The 17,775-nt window shown below is 37.5% G+C and overlaps 1 protein-coding gene and 1 long non-coding RNA gene across 3 annotated transcripts in view; one reads left to right on the forward strand and one right to left on the reverse strand.

Moving 5' to 3' along the window:
• The window catches only part of PLXNC1 (plexin C1), a 237,013-nt gene that overhangs the window by 209,361 nt on the left and 9,877 nt on the right, over window positions 1–17,775 (forward strand). For both annotated transcript variants that reach the window (XM_031940840.1, XM_031940839.1), the window contains 4 exons: window positions 3,512–3,566; window positions 7,988–8,019; window positions 12,262–12,369; window positions 13,549–13,712. In XM_031940840.1, coding sequence (XP_031796700.1) covers window positions 3,512–3,566; window positions 7,988–8,019; window positions 12,262–12,369; window positions 13,549–13,712 — 359 coding nt within the window. The remainder of the gene's footprint in view (window positions 1–3,511; window positions 3,567–7,987; window positions 8,020–12,261; window positions 12,370–13,548; window positions 13,713–17,775) is intronic.
• LOC116419657 lies at window positions 2,972–13,553 on the reverse strand. Its single transcript, XR_004229925.1, has 3 exons — window positions 13,223–13,553; window positions 10,723–10,974; window positions 2,972–3,722 (listed from the first exon to the last, which is right to left on the reverse strand). It is a non-coding gene; the product is annotated as an uncharacterized LOC116419657 (long non-coding RNA).

The following is a 17,775-nucleotide window of genomic DNA, read 5'->3' on the forward strand; positions in this document are numbered from 1 at the left end:
TTCTCTCATTATTAACAAACCTCATCCATTATTAAAAAGCCAAGCAATTTGATATAGGTCATACCTGTGTTGTCATGCAAAACATTTCCATAACAATGGATGTTTTTCAAGAAAATTATTATTTGTGGAACTGTCATGTTAGATCTAATAGAACCATAGAGGATCTATAATTCAAACCTTTTACTTTTTACATGTGAGGGAAATTGAGATCCAAAGAGATCAAGAACTTAGCCCATTGTCACAGATTGTAGTAAGTAGGAATTTGATTTGGGATACCAGCTGAACCTGGGAGCCTTAGTGATTTATTCAGATCCATTCAGTGTATGGGAGAAGCTGAATTTGAAACTAGGCCTTGGCGATTCCAAAGCTGACTTTATGTCCTCCTGTGCTCTGGTGCCTTTGTCTCAGTAGATTTTAAAAGTGTCACTTGATTTATTGATTTATGGATTTCTCTCTCTCTAGATGCTTATGATTTGTAATTCTGTTGCTTAGAAGGCTGTGAGGGTCCTTACCATCCCCCTTTCCTCTCTGCTACCCCATACCAAAGTGTCCAGTTGGTCAAAGAAAAATAATTATCTCTTTTTTTCATCCAATCCTCGAGTGTTATGAGAAGCTGGAAGGAATTTAATTTAAAGTTAACATGGGGACCTGTTTTGCCCTCAGTTGGAGAAATTTGTCTCTGCCACAGATTCAGCCAGTGACATTAACCTTTCTTAGATTTAATTTAGTTTCCATCCCGAGCACAGAGGCCCATCAGAAGCAACCTGCTTCCCGATTAATGAGGTTTTTGGACTTCCTCATACAAATCACATAGAGCCATGTTTTTAATTTTTGTGATTTTATAGATGTTTCTAAAAGCTTTTCTCTTTTCAACTTTTGCAGCAGCATGAAGAAAACAGAAATATATTTTAAAAACACACACACACACACAAACACATCTGTACAGGAACAATTTTTTTTTTTGTCTTCACAATGGAGTTAAAGTGTCTTATGGGAAAAGAAAAAATGCACCAGCCCCAGAGCAGCTGTGAAACGCTTCACAAGATAAGATTAGGCTTGTCTTTAAAACAACCACCACCACACATACGCATATACACACATACCCTCTACTAATAAAATACATTTACACTTGCTCATAAGAGATAATTTCAGAGTAAAAATCTCTTGGACGCCAGCCCCATCTTTCTGCACAATATCTTGGAGCCTGAGATCAGTGCCAACCGTTGGCTTTGTTGCCAGCTTCTGAAAAGACACTTGAACTTCTGGCAAAGATCCCTATCGGAGGGGCCCGTCCCTTGTTTTTGTGATTATAGAGTAAGGGTGCTTGCTTTTGACAAAACACAGAATCTGACAGCAGTGGCGTATTGGCGCAACACTCAACAGGGTCCGTTGGGGATTCATTCTTTGACAATTACCCACAATGATTCACTCGTTTCTTTTAAAAAAAAAAAAAAGAAGAAGAAGAAGAAGATTTTTTTTTTTTTACTGGCATAGGAATAGAGCGTATTGAATTCTCCATAAAAAATGGAGAAGAAATTTTGTAAAACTCTGCAGATATTCCCTTAAATTCAGTTTGATTTGAAGTTTTGTTAAAGTGAAGTAGGTAGGAGCTTCGGATGGTCATGGATGGGAGAGCACCACCAAATGGAATTGATTTTCATTTAAATTGGAATGAGTATTGATGAGACAGGTAAATAACATTCCTTGGAGGAAAGAGATGTGGAGAATTTGGTTAAGGGGACTAGAACATGGTGTTCAGTCATAGGCAGGGTATTGTCTCACCGTACTCTGACCTTTTTGGACTTCTCACTTGGTGTATTCTGTTCAGTTGTGGATAAGTTAGAGTGTCCAGAAGAGGGCAACTAGTACCATGAGGGGACTTGAATTCATATGTTATATGAAAATGACCACAATTTGCCAAGAATAGTGAATACTCACGGAGGACACGAGAGGTGTCTCCAGGTATCTGAGGGGCTTTCATGTGAGGGAGGATAAGACCTTAATCCAGAATGGTGAAAAGAAGTTGTAAAGAGACAAAACCTTGGAAAAAACTACTGTTTTGTTATTCAGCTGTATTCAATTCTTCATGACCCTATTTGGGGTTTTCTTGGCAGATACTGTGGCTTGCCATTTCTCTCCAGCTCATTTCACAGATGAGAAAACTGAGGCAAACCAGGTTAAGTGACTTAGCCAGAATCTCATACACACACGCCCCCAGCTCTTAAGTGTCTGAGGCTAGATTTGAACTCAGGAAAGTTAATTTTCAGCTGGGCACTCCATGCACCATGGTCTGCCCCAGAATTGTAACCAAGAGTCAACCGATATCCCTGCCTCTATCTTCTATAGCCCCCACTGTCACCCCACAGAAAGTAGACCTAAGTAGCACATTGATGGAATCTTGTGGTTCGTGGATAAAATTCAGTAAAAGAGCTTCAGAAACAAAGTGGAGTACATCGTGGACTGACTGGTTTGGATTCTGAAAGCATAGAATTCACCTGATAATAGAAGTTACCCAGGTGGCAATCATGCTAATCAAAGTAACTAGATTTAAAATCAAGGAGATTATATACTGCAGGGGGGTTGGGGGTGAGGGTGGGGGAAGCCTCATAGAGTAACCAGATTTTAATCCAAGTTCAGGAGCCAACTCCTTACCATATGGTTTCTGGGTGAAACTGGCATCTGTGTACGAGCCAGCAGCCATAAGGACCAGAAAGTAGCTCCAAGAGGAAGGGGAGATTTCATTTCTACCCAACAAAGGCTTGTTTTTCCACTACCTAGCCTGTTGACACTTTCGTAGCACTTAATTAAGAGTCCAACTTGAAGTAATTGAGTTTTGCCAAGACATGGAATATTTCTTTTCTCTTCCATTCATATATGCTGCCTAGAAGCCCTAGCCTTTTTGAAATTTCTATTACAGAATTCTAGCAACTTTAAATGCAATTTTCAGCCACCACAGCTTTTCTTAAGCCTCAGATATCATACAGCTGTTGCCCCTTTAGACTGAAATTGTTCACCCTTTATTTTTTCTTTATTTGTGTAAGGACCACCCGTCTCAGAATCTTGTTTTTAAATTTCTCAATAAAATACATAGCATTAAGAAGGAACCCCATTGTACTGGATTGAAAATGCCATTTCTTTTGTCTCTCCAGTATATGGACTCCCTGAAAATCTGTGGGACCCCAAGTTAAGAACCCTGCTTTAGATGTAGGTAGATAACTTCATATAAGAATGAAGAAAGAGGTATTTTTTCCCATAATTTTTTTTTAAAGGTAGATAACTATTTGTCTAGGATGATTTAGAAATAGCCTTACCTCACAGAAGAAAAGTAATCCAATTCATATTGGGTCATATGTTCAATAAGCATCTGGCTTGCAAATGTATCACCAAATTGAACCTGCCTTCCAGGAATCCCCTGGCCCTGGCTTCTTCTTAGGGCCCATTTAGCTCTAGGATTCTCAGATTTTCTTCCAGAATGTATATACTAAGCCATCTTTTATCTTTTTGCTTTCAGATTTCAAATGGATCTACTATCAGTGTCTTCAAGAAGCTATCAAACTTTACATCAGGTAACAGAGGCCGTTGGGTTCCTTTCTGATTTCAAGAAATAACTGTTCTCACCAGTCCCACGTGGACTGTCCCCAGAGAGAGGGTTCTGCTGTTACTGTGCAAGTCTGTGAATCTCTAGGCAGGTCACATGGGCTTCTTTCTGCATCCAAGAAAATCTGGGAAATGAGACCAAAAGAAAAACTGAAATTATAACTCAATTTAAAATGAAAAGATAGTTATAGTAGTAATAGCAGCAGCAATAATAGTAGCATCAACAATAATAGTAGTAGTAGTAGTAGTAGTAGTGGAGTTATAGCAGCAACAGTAGTAATAATGGTAGTAGTAGTAGTAGTAGTAGTAGTAGTAGTAGTAGTAGTAGTAGTAGTAGTAACAGCAGCAGTTAAAGGAGGAGTAGCAATAACATTTGTAGGAGTAATGGGGGGAAGTATGAGTACTACCACCATTACTTCTACTATTACTATACTACCACAACAATTATTGCTACTGCTACTACTATCACTTTTATTGAGTCTTTATATGATGCTTTAAGGTTTGCAAAGTACTTTATATATTACATATCATATAGATCCTCTCAACAATCCTGCAAAGTATTATTATCTACATTTTATAGATCAGGAAACTGAGGCAGAGAAAGGTTAAATAAAGAGCTATTAAATGTCTCAAAAGGATTTAAATTCAAACCCTCCTTACTCCATTCAACACTTCATCTGTTGCAATTTCCTTCCAGAAATTGCCAAGGAAAATAGCTCTCACCTCCTTTCCTCTTCTTTCTTCCTTTCCTCCTATTTTCTCTTTCTTTTTTCTGGTTTCCTCCTCCCTCTTCACTCTTCTCCCTCTTCTTCTTTCCCTTCTTTTCTCCTCTCCTCCCCTATTCTTCCTTTATCTCTCTCCCCTTATTTCTTCACCTTTCCCTCTTCTTTTTCCTCTACTCATCTTTTTTTCTTCTTCCTCCTTCTCCTCCCACTCTCTCCCTTCTCCTTTCCCTTCATTCATTTCTTTTCCCCTTCCTCTTCTTTTTATTTTCTTTCTCTTAGGAAAAAACAGACAAACAGATCTATGATTTCATTGAGATAGGGAGCTCCCAGTGGGGATGCTCCTTCTACTACTGCAGCTCAGAATTTCATTTTCAATCCATGGCTTAAGTGTTGCCTGGAGCTCTGAGAGTTTAAGGGTTTTGCTCAGGGAAACATAGCCAGAATGAATCAGAAGCAGGTCTTTAACCCAAACTCTTTCTGATTTTGAAGGTGATCAGCTCACTAGCCTCCATGGCACCTCTTTGAGAATCATTATCAATATTATCCAATTTGCTATAATTTCATTGATTCTGGGAACTCCCAATGAAAGCATTCCTTCTACAAAGGCTGGTCATCATTTAAACAGTTACTTGTTTCCAGAGAGGGAACTTGTCCAGACTCACACAGTGACCGGCAGGACTTAGTGGCCATCTCTAATCACTTTGCTATACTGCTTCATCAGGGCCATCCTCAAGCTGAAATCTCAGATCTAGCTTCCCTTCAACTGGTATCCCAAATCAAATTCCTACTTACTACAATCTGTGACAATGGGCTAAATTCTTGATCTCTTTGGATCTCAATTTCCCTCACATGTAAAAACTAAAAGGTTTGGATTAGAGATCCTCTATGGTTCTATTAGATCTAACATGACAGTTCCACAAATAATAATTTTCTTGAAAAACATCCACTGTTATGGAAATGTTTTGCATGACAACACAGGTATGACCTATATCAATTTGCTTGGCTTTTTAATAATGGGTGAGGTTTTTTAATAATGAGAGAGAATTTGGAACTCAGTTTTGAAAATTAACATTGAAAATTGGTTTTTTTACATGTATTTGGGGAAATATAAAACACTAAAAAATGTAGTTGATGAATTATCTGTGCTTACTCTTGAATCAGATACCTCTTTTTCATTTATTTAAAAAAAAGTGGTATATTTTTTCACTTTTTTAAAAATAGCTTTTTATTTTCAAAATACATGCACAGATAGTTTTCAACATTGAACCTTACAAAAACTTGTTTTCCAAAATTTTCTCCCTTCCTCCCCTCCACCTCCTCTCCTAGATGGCAAGTAATCCAATATAGGTTATATATGTACAGTTCTTCTAAACATATTTCCATATTTATCATACTGCACAAGAAAAATCAGATCAAAAAGGAAAAAAGAAAGGAAAAAGCAAAAAAAAAAAAACAAAAAAACCCAACAATAACAAAAAAAGTGCAAATACTATATTGTGATCCACATTCAGTCCCCACAGTCCCCTTTCTGAATGCAGATGGCTCTCTCCATCTATGGGAATTGGCCTGAATCATCTCCTTGTTGAAAAGAGCCACAACCATCATTGTTGATCATCACATAATCTTGTTGCTGTGTACAATGTTCTCTTGATTCTATACACTTCTGAGTATTTTTTTCCCCAAGTATTGTTTGTTTTGTTTTTAAGAGGATGCTGGAAGTTATTCTAGTGGTCAGAGTAGGAAGAATGCAGATAATTTTAGAGGCCCCTTGACTTCTGAATAAACCAGATAATCTCCTTGGGCAGTTGTGGGATTTCCACTTGGGAAAATACAATAGTATTTGTGAGATTCCCAAGAAATGGAATGCGCCACTCTCTCCCACCACCCTATATCTCTGCTCTCCTGCACTCAGGCCGGAAGGCTCCATGTGACCACAAGATTCAGCTTCTTCAGAATCCTCTAGGTCATAAGCAATGATTCTAACTAGACCTCTATTCATTCACATAATGAAGAAACTTTCCACGGTGCCAAGGGTGGGACTTAAGCCCAGGTGTTCCTGACTCTGTGGCCAGCTTGCTGTTCACCTTGCCACATTGGAGTGAGGGGGAAGAAACCTTGGTTTAGTCCCAACCCCTCATTTTAGAGATGAACAAGCATGCTTAAGAAAATTAAGGGACTTGCCTATGGCTAACACCGCTAGTAAGTGTCTAAGGAAAGATTTGAACTCAGATCTTCCCCAATACAATGCTAACACACTCAGTCTACACTCCTCCCCGATTTTTTTCCCCTTTAGAGCCGGTATATTCCATCTAAGACTCATCTGTCCCCTACAAAATGCAGTTTGTTGGATTTTCTTCTTAATAAAATCCTCAATTATTTAAGTCCTATGGATATACTTCAGATATTCTGTCTTTTTTTCACTAAAAACAGCCTTAAAATGCAGGTCCTAGAAAGGGGAGGGAAATCATACCTATATATTGGATCATTGCAAATATGTAGACTTCCAAACCAGGGCTGTCTCATATATTGGGTTCTTTAGGGAGAATTAAAGGAGCTGCTGATACAGTGGGAAAAGTCACTGACTTGAGTGAGAGGAGCTGGATTCAAATCTGTTATTTTCAACTTTTATGAGCTCAGGCAAATCACTTAAAGCCTAAAATGAAGACGTGGGATTAGATTAGGGGTGTCGAAGTCAGATAGAAACAAATCCCTGTGGGCCTTGTATTGACTTAGAAAACCCACAGATTAACATTATCTAATCATATATTTTATTTTGTTAAACATTTTCTAATTATATTTGAATCAGGCGACGTTGGGCAGTTGTATGGGTTGCTTGCATTCTGGACACACCATCTCAGTATTGAATGGCCTCTGAGGTCACTCTATTAGCTCTAAATCTGTGATCCCATGACTAAGTTTGTTCATGGGCACATAATATGAGGAGAAAAGGAAGGTCATTTTTTGGCAGCATCTCTTCTGAGGACTTAAAAGTTCATAAAGACATTTAGCTACATTCAGGAAACCTTCCTCTAATGAATTTCCATGAAACTTTTCTGGAAAATAGGGCAGCTGGTAGGGGGTGCACTGCTAGGCTGGAGTTGGGAAGATCTGAGTTCAAATCTTGACTCAGCCATGGCCATAAATTAGCTAGGTGACATCTAGGCAAGTCATTTAACTTTGCTTGCCTCAGGTTCCCCATCTGTAAAATGAACTGGAGAAGGAAATGACAAACCACTCCAGTATTTTTGCCAAGAAAACTCCAAATTGGGTCGCAGAGTCAGACATGACTGAAAATGAGCAAGTACAATATAAATGTTAGCTATTAGTATTAAGTCTCCTACAAGGAGTATTAATTCATTTCTAAGTTCAGTATGAATTAACCTGCATTAATTTACCCGAGTTAAGCATAGAGAAAGACAAGAATGTTGGAGAAGACTGCCCACACAGTGACACACAAAGTTTTATTGCATTTTTAGAAGGAAAAAAAGCCTTTTATGTGCCTGAAAAGAGTTTTGATGCACTTGGAAAACTGTTCGTATGGAATATTATGGACACCTAGAATGATCAGGTCTTCTGTTTGTAATGGTTGGTTACTTCTGAGCTAGCCTATTGGTCAGTAACTTTATTTAATGATTTGTTTTCTTTCTTTCTTTGTTGCCTTTCAGATGTGGAATACTCCGAACATCACTGTCATTTGGTGAGTTGATGAATTATCTGTGCTTACTCTTGGATCAGATACCTCTTTTTCATTTATTTAAAAAAAAATATTGAAGGGCTTGCCATGTGCTGGTAGCTGATGGAAAGATAAACTATTCCAGGTGGTATAAAAAAGAATGCTGGATTTGTGGTTATGGATGGTTGGCTTTGAATTTTTGTTCTGCCAGTCAGCTAGCTGTGTGACTTAGTCATTTTCACCTTCATGAACTTCTGAAAAAAGTGTAGTTTGGGCTAAATTAGAGGTTCTCCTTTTTTGTGTCCTGGACCCCTTTGGTAATCTGATAAAGTCTATGAATCCCTTCTCAGAGAAATGTTTTAAAATGTATAAAATAAAATATATAAAATTACAGAGGAAGCCCAACTCTACATTTGTGATCCAGACAATTCTCAAACATGGTTCCTGCTAGGTCTGTTAGCTTATAAACTCCATAAGGATAGGAATCATGTTTTTTTTTTTTAATATTTTATTTTTCCCCAGTTAACATGTAAAATAATTTTTTAATTTGTTTTTAAAACGTTGAGTACCAGATTCTCTCCCTCTCTCCTTCCCCACCACTAACCAACCACACTTGAGAAAGCACAGGTGAAATAAAATCTTGCTCTTTTAAACTTCCTGTTTCTTTAATGCCTAGACAGCCTTCTGTATATAATAGGTATTTAATAAGCATTTTTTCTTGTTTTTGCTTTCAAAAGAAGATCAAAAAATCAGAGAAATTATAAGGGACCTAGAGATCTACTAATTCACTCCCCTGCCATTTTACAGATGGGGAAACAGACCCCTAGAGATCTGTAGAGATCTTAGAAGAAACCTTGGGGCTCATCCAGTCCAATTTCCCTGTATTCAGATAAGGAAGTTGAAACTCAAATGACATGTCCACGGGCACGAAGGTACCAAGAGGCAGAGCTGAGATTCAAACTCGGGCCTATAATCATCAAATGGTCTGTTTGAAGGCCTCCTTGGAGCATGAATTCACTTTCATACTTAACAAGCTATTCCATTTGGGGATAGCTTTAATTATTGGAAAGCTTTTCCTTCTGTCAAATCTAAATTTGTCCCTCTGCAATTTCTATTCTCTGATCTGAATTCTCCCTCAGGCCAGACAGAATGAAACTTATCAATCAGGGCAGCCTCTCAAAGATTTGCAGACAACTACCACATCCTCTTAATACAATTCATCTAGGACTAAAGATACAAAAATAAGAACAAAAGTCTTTTTGTTCTTGAGAAGCTTACATTCTAACTTGGAGGATAAGGCCTGAACACAAATAAAATAAATAGTTCTATACAAAATATTTTAAGTACTACAGAGCTCAAATAAGGCCTTTTGTTAGAGGTGGTACTTGAGTTGAGCGACAAAAGGGAGCTAAAGGATCCTTAGAATTGGAGCTGAAGAAGGGGAAAAAAATCACTAGAGTCTTACCAAAGCTCAGCTTCCTCAGGTTTCTATGAATCCTCTTGTGCCCCAAATCCAAGGCTCTTCACCATTCATGTTTGCTCCCTTCTGACCCTTTGCCAATTTCCCACGTCCTTCCTAAAATGTAGTAGTACCCAGAGCCAAGCCCGATGTAGTCTGACCACTGACCACTGATTCAGTGCCTACTGTGTGTCAGGCATTGTGCTAAAGATCATGGTTACAAAGGAAGACAAAAGATAATCCCTGCTTTTTAAAGCTAATCAGGAATCGGGGTGGGGGGGGAGGAAAACATGCATACAACTATGTATAGACAAGCTACATGCATGATAAATTAGACATTTAACAGAAGGCACTAGAATCAAGAGGGAATGGGAAAGGCTAGATTTTAGCTGGGATTTGAAGGAAGCTAAGCAGTGGACATGAAATGGTAAAGAGCTCCAGACATGGAAGATAGAAAAAATATCCAGCTTTGGGAGGGCAAAAGTGGGCCTTTTCACCTGCAAGATACAATCAATACCTATTTTACTATAGCCTAAGATTACATTGGCTTTCTTGGCTGCCATATTGCTCTCGTCACTCATTTAGTTTGCAGCCCATTAAATCCCCTAAATCTTTTGTAAGATGAAATACTATCTGGTGATATTTCTTCCATCTTGTATTCTGGCAGTTTGTTTTTTAAACCTAAGCGTAAATTTTTGCGCTTTTTTTTTTTTTTTTTTTTTTATGAAATTTCATTTTGCAGCCTAGGTCCATTTTCCTAGGACTTGATTCTGTCATTTAGTATATTAGTCAGTCTTACAGGTTTGTCTTATTTGCAGATTTGATGAGCATACCATCAATGCTTTTAACCAAGCTACTTCTAAAAATACAAAACAACATAGGGTTATAGTTCCTTTACTAACTACATTGGAGATATCCTTCCAAGAAGGCATCAAATCATTAATGATTTCATTGTGGGTTTCCCCATGCAACCTGTTCCAAATCTACTGAATTATGTAATTTTATCCAAATCTTTTCATCTTCCCCACAAGAATACATGAGAAACTTGATCAAACTCTGGGTGAAATCTAGAAAGATTATATCTAAAACATTCTCATCCCTATCACAAAAGGAAAGAAGGTTTAATATGGTGTGCTTTCTCTTTTTGTCAGTCATGTTACTTGTGATTGCTGCTGCTTTCTCTAAACGTTCACTAACAGTCCCTTTAAATACATTCTAGAATTTTGCCAAAAATCAAAGACAGGCTCACTGGCCAATAGCTCACATACTTCTTTCTTTTCCCTTTTTTGAGGATCAGGAGAACATTTGCTTTGTATAATCCCGCCGTTCCTCTCCAGTTCACCATGGTCCCTCATAGATCATTGACAATGGCTCAGCAATCCCATCTGCCAATTTTCGGTACCCTGGGATGTGGTTCATCGAGGCTAAGTGATTTGAACTCAGCAAGGGCAGCTTACTTTCTCTTATCTTGGTTATTAGCCATTTTTCTTCTGTTCTTTCTAATCCAAAGATTATTCTCCCTGGGAGAAGAAACAGAAGCAAAATAAAGATTGAACAGCTCTCAGTCATCAGCTATAATCCTTCCATCCATCTATCCTGAACAGTGCTCCTATTCCTTTTTGTAGCTGCCTTTTTTTCTCACTATAACAAAAATCTCTCATCTTTTATGTTGAGTTTTCCTTGTGAGCTTCAGTTTACTGTATACTCTTTAGTACTTTTCCAGCAAGGTGATGTTATGCATTTATTCTTATCCTCTGCTAATTGGCGTTTCTGAGAAGATTGATGTTTCTGTTTTCATTTACTTGACGAGTTCCCTATGCAACCACATCATTCTCTATATGTAACTTTTTCTTTCCCTCTTTGGGGTTTCCTTTTTGTGTCTTTGGAATTTCATTTTTGAAAGTTTTTTTATATTTCCTAGGGTGACATTCTCTATAGAATTTTGGTTCATGGGATCCCACTTACCTTTTTATTGAATTCTGTGAAATCTACTTTCTCCTAATTCCTTGGATACCTATTAGACAAGGATCAAGTCCTAGGAAAATGGACCTAGGCTACAAAATGAAATTTCATAGGAAAAAAAAAAGGCAAAAATTTACGCTTAGGTTTAAAAAACAAACAAACTGCCAGAATACAAGATGGAAGGAATTAGACAATTCCCAGATTATCATTTCTTTTCTAGGGAGCATAAGTATCATTATTCCTTCTTTTTTGTCACAGCAAAGAATTGAAACAAAGTAGATGCCCATTGATTAGGAAATGGCTAAACAACTGATGAATGTAATGGTCTATTCCTGGGTCTTGAGAAACAATGAATATGATGAATACAGGGAAACACTGAGAGAATTATATGAATAATAAAGTAAGCAAAACCAAGAAAATGATATGTACAGCAACTGCTGGTAATATAAAATGGGAAAAAAAAAACACATAAACAATGGAAACTGAATGCTGTGCATTTATGTTTACACTAGTCCCCAAAGGGAGTTCTCCCCTCCCACCTTCTTATTCCTGTCCCTTTCCTACAGCCATACATTTTTTGGAGACAAGGAGACTTTGGGAATGGAAGCCTACATTTAATGTCAGACTTTTTTTTTTTTACTGGGCTGGCTGGTTAATTGCTCACCTGCTTTTTTTCTCAGTTTCTCATTTTATTTTTTGTTAAGTAATTCTGTGGATTGGAGAGTGGAGAGGGATCAGCTGGGAACTATAGATAATATAAAGACAAACAGCATTATTATGTTTATTTTTTATTTTAAAGAGTGAATGGCCACTTGGGTTTAATCCTTCTAGTCTTTTTTCTGTAGATTTTACCAGACTCAGAAGCATTCCAAGATGTCCAAGGCAAGAGACACCGAGGGAAGCACAAGTTTAAAGTAAAGGAAATGTATTTAACAAAGCTGCTGTCAACCAAGGTATATTAAGCATCCTGGGAGTGCTTTTACTTCTACCAAGGGGCTTATGATGTATTTGACTTAATTTCCACTGATGTGTGAAAATATTACAAATCCCTAGCAACTTAGAGCAAAGCAAGATGAAAGCTAAAATTGTATATATTGCTTTTTTCTTATTTCCCTTTAAAAACAAATCAATTGCAGAAATAACCAATTCATACAATAGTGTATTAAAATGGGATTTTCCTATTGTTCCCTGGTCCATCCCCTACAGTTTGCAGCATTTTTTTGTTTTTTATTTTTGTTTTTTTTTTTTAGTTTGATGATCTAATTATCCTTCTTTGTTAACTGATTCTTTTGGATGAGAAACAAAACTCCTTCCTTGTACTCAAAACAAGAAAGCAGTAGAAGGGTCAGCAGATATAAACCTGGATTCTGAGGCTGCCTTTAAAAAAACATGAAATTAAGAATTCTGTTCACATCATGGATAGTGCTGGATGTGAAAACTGGTAGGATGCCAAATCTGTAGCCAATTCAACTTATCTGGCTTTTGGTAGAATGAACAGACATGCTGGATTATTTTCCTTCTAAAATAAGCCTAGAAAAATATTATTATCTATATTGGGCCCAGTGGCTATAAACTTAGTGACCATGCTGTTCCAGATTACAGAACTGGATTTGTTTAGACCCAGTAGATTTGGTTAGTGCACAGAGAACAGCAGTAGTCTTTGCTGTCTTGAATAGTTATGTCCTCTGTAGCTTTTGTATAGTACTCACATGCTTCAGAAAGACACATTAAGGCCCCAGACTGAGAATAGATGCAACAAGAGGAGAAACTGTCAGACTTTCCCATTCCCACTTGACTTTTTCCCACCTGGATATCATTAATGAGGACCAAGCATCCTTCCAATAAGGTTGTCATCTCAGTTGGGCACTTGTCTTTATCTGGAAAGTCTTAAGTCCTCCCACTTTGCAATTGGCTAAACAATTTTGCTGTTAAGCAGGGGCTTATTATTTTGCTCAAACCGGATCTGAATCCAGAGCCCCCACATGCCAGAATTTTGTCCTTCCAGCTGTGGATCTTGTCTACTTTGATTCCCTTTTCCTTCAGAATCTGTTTCTTCATTTTGTCCAGTATGGATTTTGCAGATGACTTATGTTGCTTCACAGAGAACAATCTGGTCTCCTCCCTTCTTTCAGGTGGCCATTCACTCTGTCTTGGAAAAACTTTTCCGAAGCATCTGGAGTTTGCCCAACAGCAAAGCCCCGTTTGCCATCAAATACTTCTTTGATTTTTTGGATGCCCAGGCTGAGAATAAAAAAATTACAGATCCTGATGTTGTACATATTTGGAAAACAAACAGGTAAGCAGAGATGGGGAAGAATGTGTGGCTTCACTGACTTTCTGGTTTATAAAAACCTTGGAGAGCATATTAATGAGAAGAAAGGACAGAGGAGGTTAATAGAATATTTAGCCATCTGACAGCACATTTGAAACTTCTTTATCAAAGTCTTGAAAACAATAAAAATACCCTCTGTAATTTCTTTCTTAGGATTCCTGAAAATCAAATAAAGATAGAGAAAGCTTGTAATCTTGAAAGGACATTTTCTTCCTCACTCCCTCTAGGATAAAGACTCTTCCAGGTTGGACAGGAAAGCAGTCCATCATTCTAGTTCAGGTGTCACTTCCCCCATGAAATGAAACCTTCTGTACCATCTCCTTGTCCCCCAGCCACCATGGACTGCCCCTGCTTTGTAATCCCATAGAACTGGGTAGGACCTTTATTGCACAGTTAAGATATCCTGCCGTGGTGATAGACTGACTTCATCTCATTATTTTAGTGGCCACCCCCTTTATGGGAAGAAACCAGAATGGTATGACTGGTAAAAGATGCAGAATCTAGATTCTAATTCTGGTTCTGCCTTTCATTTACTGTGCCATCTTAGGCAAATCTGTAGATAGCACAGAGGGTACAGTGCTGGGCCTGGAGTCAAGAAAACCTGAGTTCAGATCTAGCCTTAGAGACATAATAGGGACAAGTCACTTAACCTCAGTTTTATTATCTATAAAATAATCCCAGGATTGCAAAAATAAAATGTGTAAAGACCTTTGCCAAGCTTAAAATGTTATGTGTTATTAATTCTTCTTCTTATAAAATAAATCAATTCTTACATTTGATCTTTATCACAACCCTTTAAATTAGATCCACTAAGTAATCTACATTTTGTAGGTGACAAACCAGCAAAAAGAAACTATAATCTGGTTCCTTGCACATAGTAGGTGCTTGATAAAATTTATAGACCGACTTTGTGACTTGCCCATTGCCACATAGCTGGCTTCTAAGTGTTAGAGGTGGAATTTGAAGATCTCTCCTACCTCCAAGTCTTAAACACTCTCCTTCTTTACCTTCTCCAAAACTCATTTCTCTTATCTGTAAAATAAGTAGATTTGATTAAATAAGGTCCTTTCCCATCTTAAACATGGGATCCTAAGATCTTTTGATCCACATTTTTTCCTTGAGGGGGGGAGGGGGGAGGGGGGGGAAGGAGGGAAAGAGTCATACTCTTAGTTGTTTAGTCTATTCCAAAGCTGCAGATTTGGTCTCCTCCCAATCGGCATTCCCACAGCTTTGCCTTTCCTTTCCATAAGAATTTAGACTCTAGTTGCCTTTCACCTGCATTAATGCAAAAGAGTCCTAATGAGTCTCTTGGTCTTCAATCTGTTTCCTTTTTAATCCAAATAATTGCCAAATAATTCATATTTATTATTGCAAAATATTACATTTATAATTTTTTATTTTGTACAAATTTATTAAACACTTAAAGACATTTTATGCAAATGATGTAGACTTTGAAATCAGTTATTTTTTATATTAATGCAAATCAGATAAATCAGTCAGTCCATCAATAGACTATTTTAGTATGTCCTGAGGATACAAGGACATTTATTGTATCTACTATGTGCATTGTGAAAGGCGAAAAGCAGGTTCTGTTTTCAAGAAGCTAACGATATTAATGAGGGAGACAACAAGCAAATACATTGCAGGAACTGATTGTCTTTTGACACTCCTGATTCCACTAATGAAGTACCAATCTTTCCCTGTCCAGAACCCCATCCAGTAATTACTGTGTATCTTTCTTATGACATCTGTCCTCTTATTTGTTTTGTATCTTATTCTGTCTTCTACTAGAAAATAAGCTCTTTCTTAGCGGGGTGGGGGGTGGGGTGTCTCTTACTTATCTTTACTTTTTTTTAATGAAAGAAATTAAATCAACACAATTGATCCATTGAAAAAGTCATGTATAATGTGGACCTCCCGACTCACAAAAAGGTTGGTTGGGGGATGTCATTTGAATCATGCTTAATAATTATGCTTATTCACTTGATTTTCTGATGTGTACTTGGTCTTTCTACTTATAGTGTTGTAATTTATGTATTTTCTTGGCTCTGCTTACTTCACTCTGCATCAGTTAGTATAAATCTTTCCATGTTTCTATGTATCCCATGCATCATTTCTTAGAGCACAGTAGTATTGTTACATCCACATGCCACAATTTGTTTGACCATCCCCCAATCAATGGACATCTACTTTGTTTCCAATTCTTTACTATCCCCCAGAGTCCTGCTGTAAATATGTTGTTATCTATGGGGACTTTCTTCTCATCAGTGGCTTTCTTGAGGTATAATCCCAGTAAAGGAATATTTTAGTCATTTTATTAATAATTTCAAATTGCTTTCCAAAATGGTCGTATCATTTCACCACTACATTAACAGTGTAGTAATGTACCTAACACAATCCTACAACTTCCCCAACATTGAGCATTGCCTTTTTTGGTCACCTTTGCCAATCTGAAGAATGAGAGGTGAAATCTCAGGCTTACTTTGATTGGCATTTCTTATTACTGATGGTTTGGACTATTCTTTCTTGTGCCTGTGAATACTTTGTAATTCTTCTTTTGACGATTATTTGTTTTTATCCTTTGAGTGTTCATCCACTAAGGAATGGCTGTCTTATGAATATTTATAAATTGTTTTTATGTTTTGAATATCAAACACTTAAAGAAATTTGATACAAATGATGTGGACTTGGAAACTAGCTTATTCTCTTCCCTTATCAGGAAGGACCCCATCTGGCTATTGGCCATAACCAAGTCCTAGGCTGTCCTGTTTGGATACAGACAGAATTATCAGCCTCCATTGTCTATCCCTCCAACTTCTGAGCATCTTTAAACAACCTTTGAGGTGTTGATTAACATTTCTTTAGAGAGGTCTGGAATCTGGTCTGTCTGCTGGATTCCACCTGGATCCTTCTTGATCCCTCCCCTCTGGGCTACCAAACTCCATCCTGGTTCTTCCCTTACTTCATAGATCCTGCCTCTGCTTCAAAACTTTAAAAGTTGTGTACCCTGAAATGCAAACCACATTCATGACGTTGTACTGTATTTGCTTGACCCTTAAAGCTATCCTTTTGTAACCTTTGATAGATAACTGACTTGATTTCTTCAGGTCAACTGAATTGCAACCAAATCTCTATTATACTATTTTTATAATATGCTTGACAATTATGCTTTCCTAAATCTTTTCTTCTCCCACATCTATTACATATTACCATTCTTGCTGCCTATTTTGCCTCATTACAAAGATTTTTCCCATTCTCCCACTTCCTTTATCTTAGGTACATTAATTTTGTCGCTACAGAAGCTTTTCATTTTCCTGTAATCAGAATTAAATCTTTTGTTATTGTCTCTATCTCTTCCCATAGTTGAGAGAATTCATTTTCTAATGTTTTTATAATATGATCTTTATATATCCATTTTGGAATATTGGGTAAGGTATTAAAATGTTTACTCCCTTTGCTTCTACAAAGTGCTAAGTACCTCGTAGATGTCATCTCACTGAATCCTCACAACTACTCTGAAGGGAGATCTAGTTTTTAGTAGCCTACACCTGATATTCAAGGAGGTGGTGGTGCTGGGGAAGTGAGTGGGTCATGGTGACACAGCTGGTGAATGACGAGTCAGAATCTGAACCCAGAATCTGACTCCTAGTCCAGTGCTTTTCCAGTGAAAATATTATAATCTGCAAAGTTCCTGTGATTTCATAGTGTGGAAATCCCTCTACAACTAGTATTGCCAAATGCAACAGTTACCTGATTCCCCCCCTAACCCCCATTTTACAGATAAGGAAATGGGCAAGCAGAGTCTTTTGTCCAGGGTCACACAGCTAATAAATGTCTACGGCTGGTTTGAACTCTGTTCCTGAATCCGGGCCTAATTACTCTCCTCACTGGGACACCCAGCCTCAGTTTCCAAATTTGTGAAGCAGAGATAGTTCATAAGTTGTTGTGAGAACCAAATGAAGAGAAAGTACATAAGACTCTTTGTATACTTTAAAGTGCTTTAGAAATATATATGCATTATTTTTGA

This window comes from Sarcophilus harrisii, chromosome 5 (assembly GCF_902635505.1).
Source record: "Sarcophilus harrisii chromosome 5, mSarHar1.11, whole genome shotgun sequence".
NCBI lineage: Eukaryota > Metazoa > Chordata > Mammalia > Dasyuromorphia > Dasyuridae > Sarcophilus > Sarcophilus harrisii.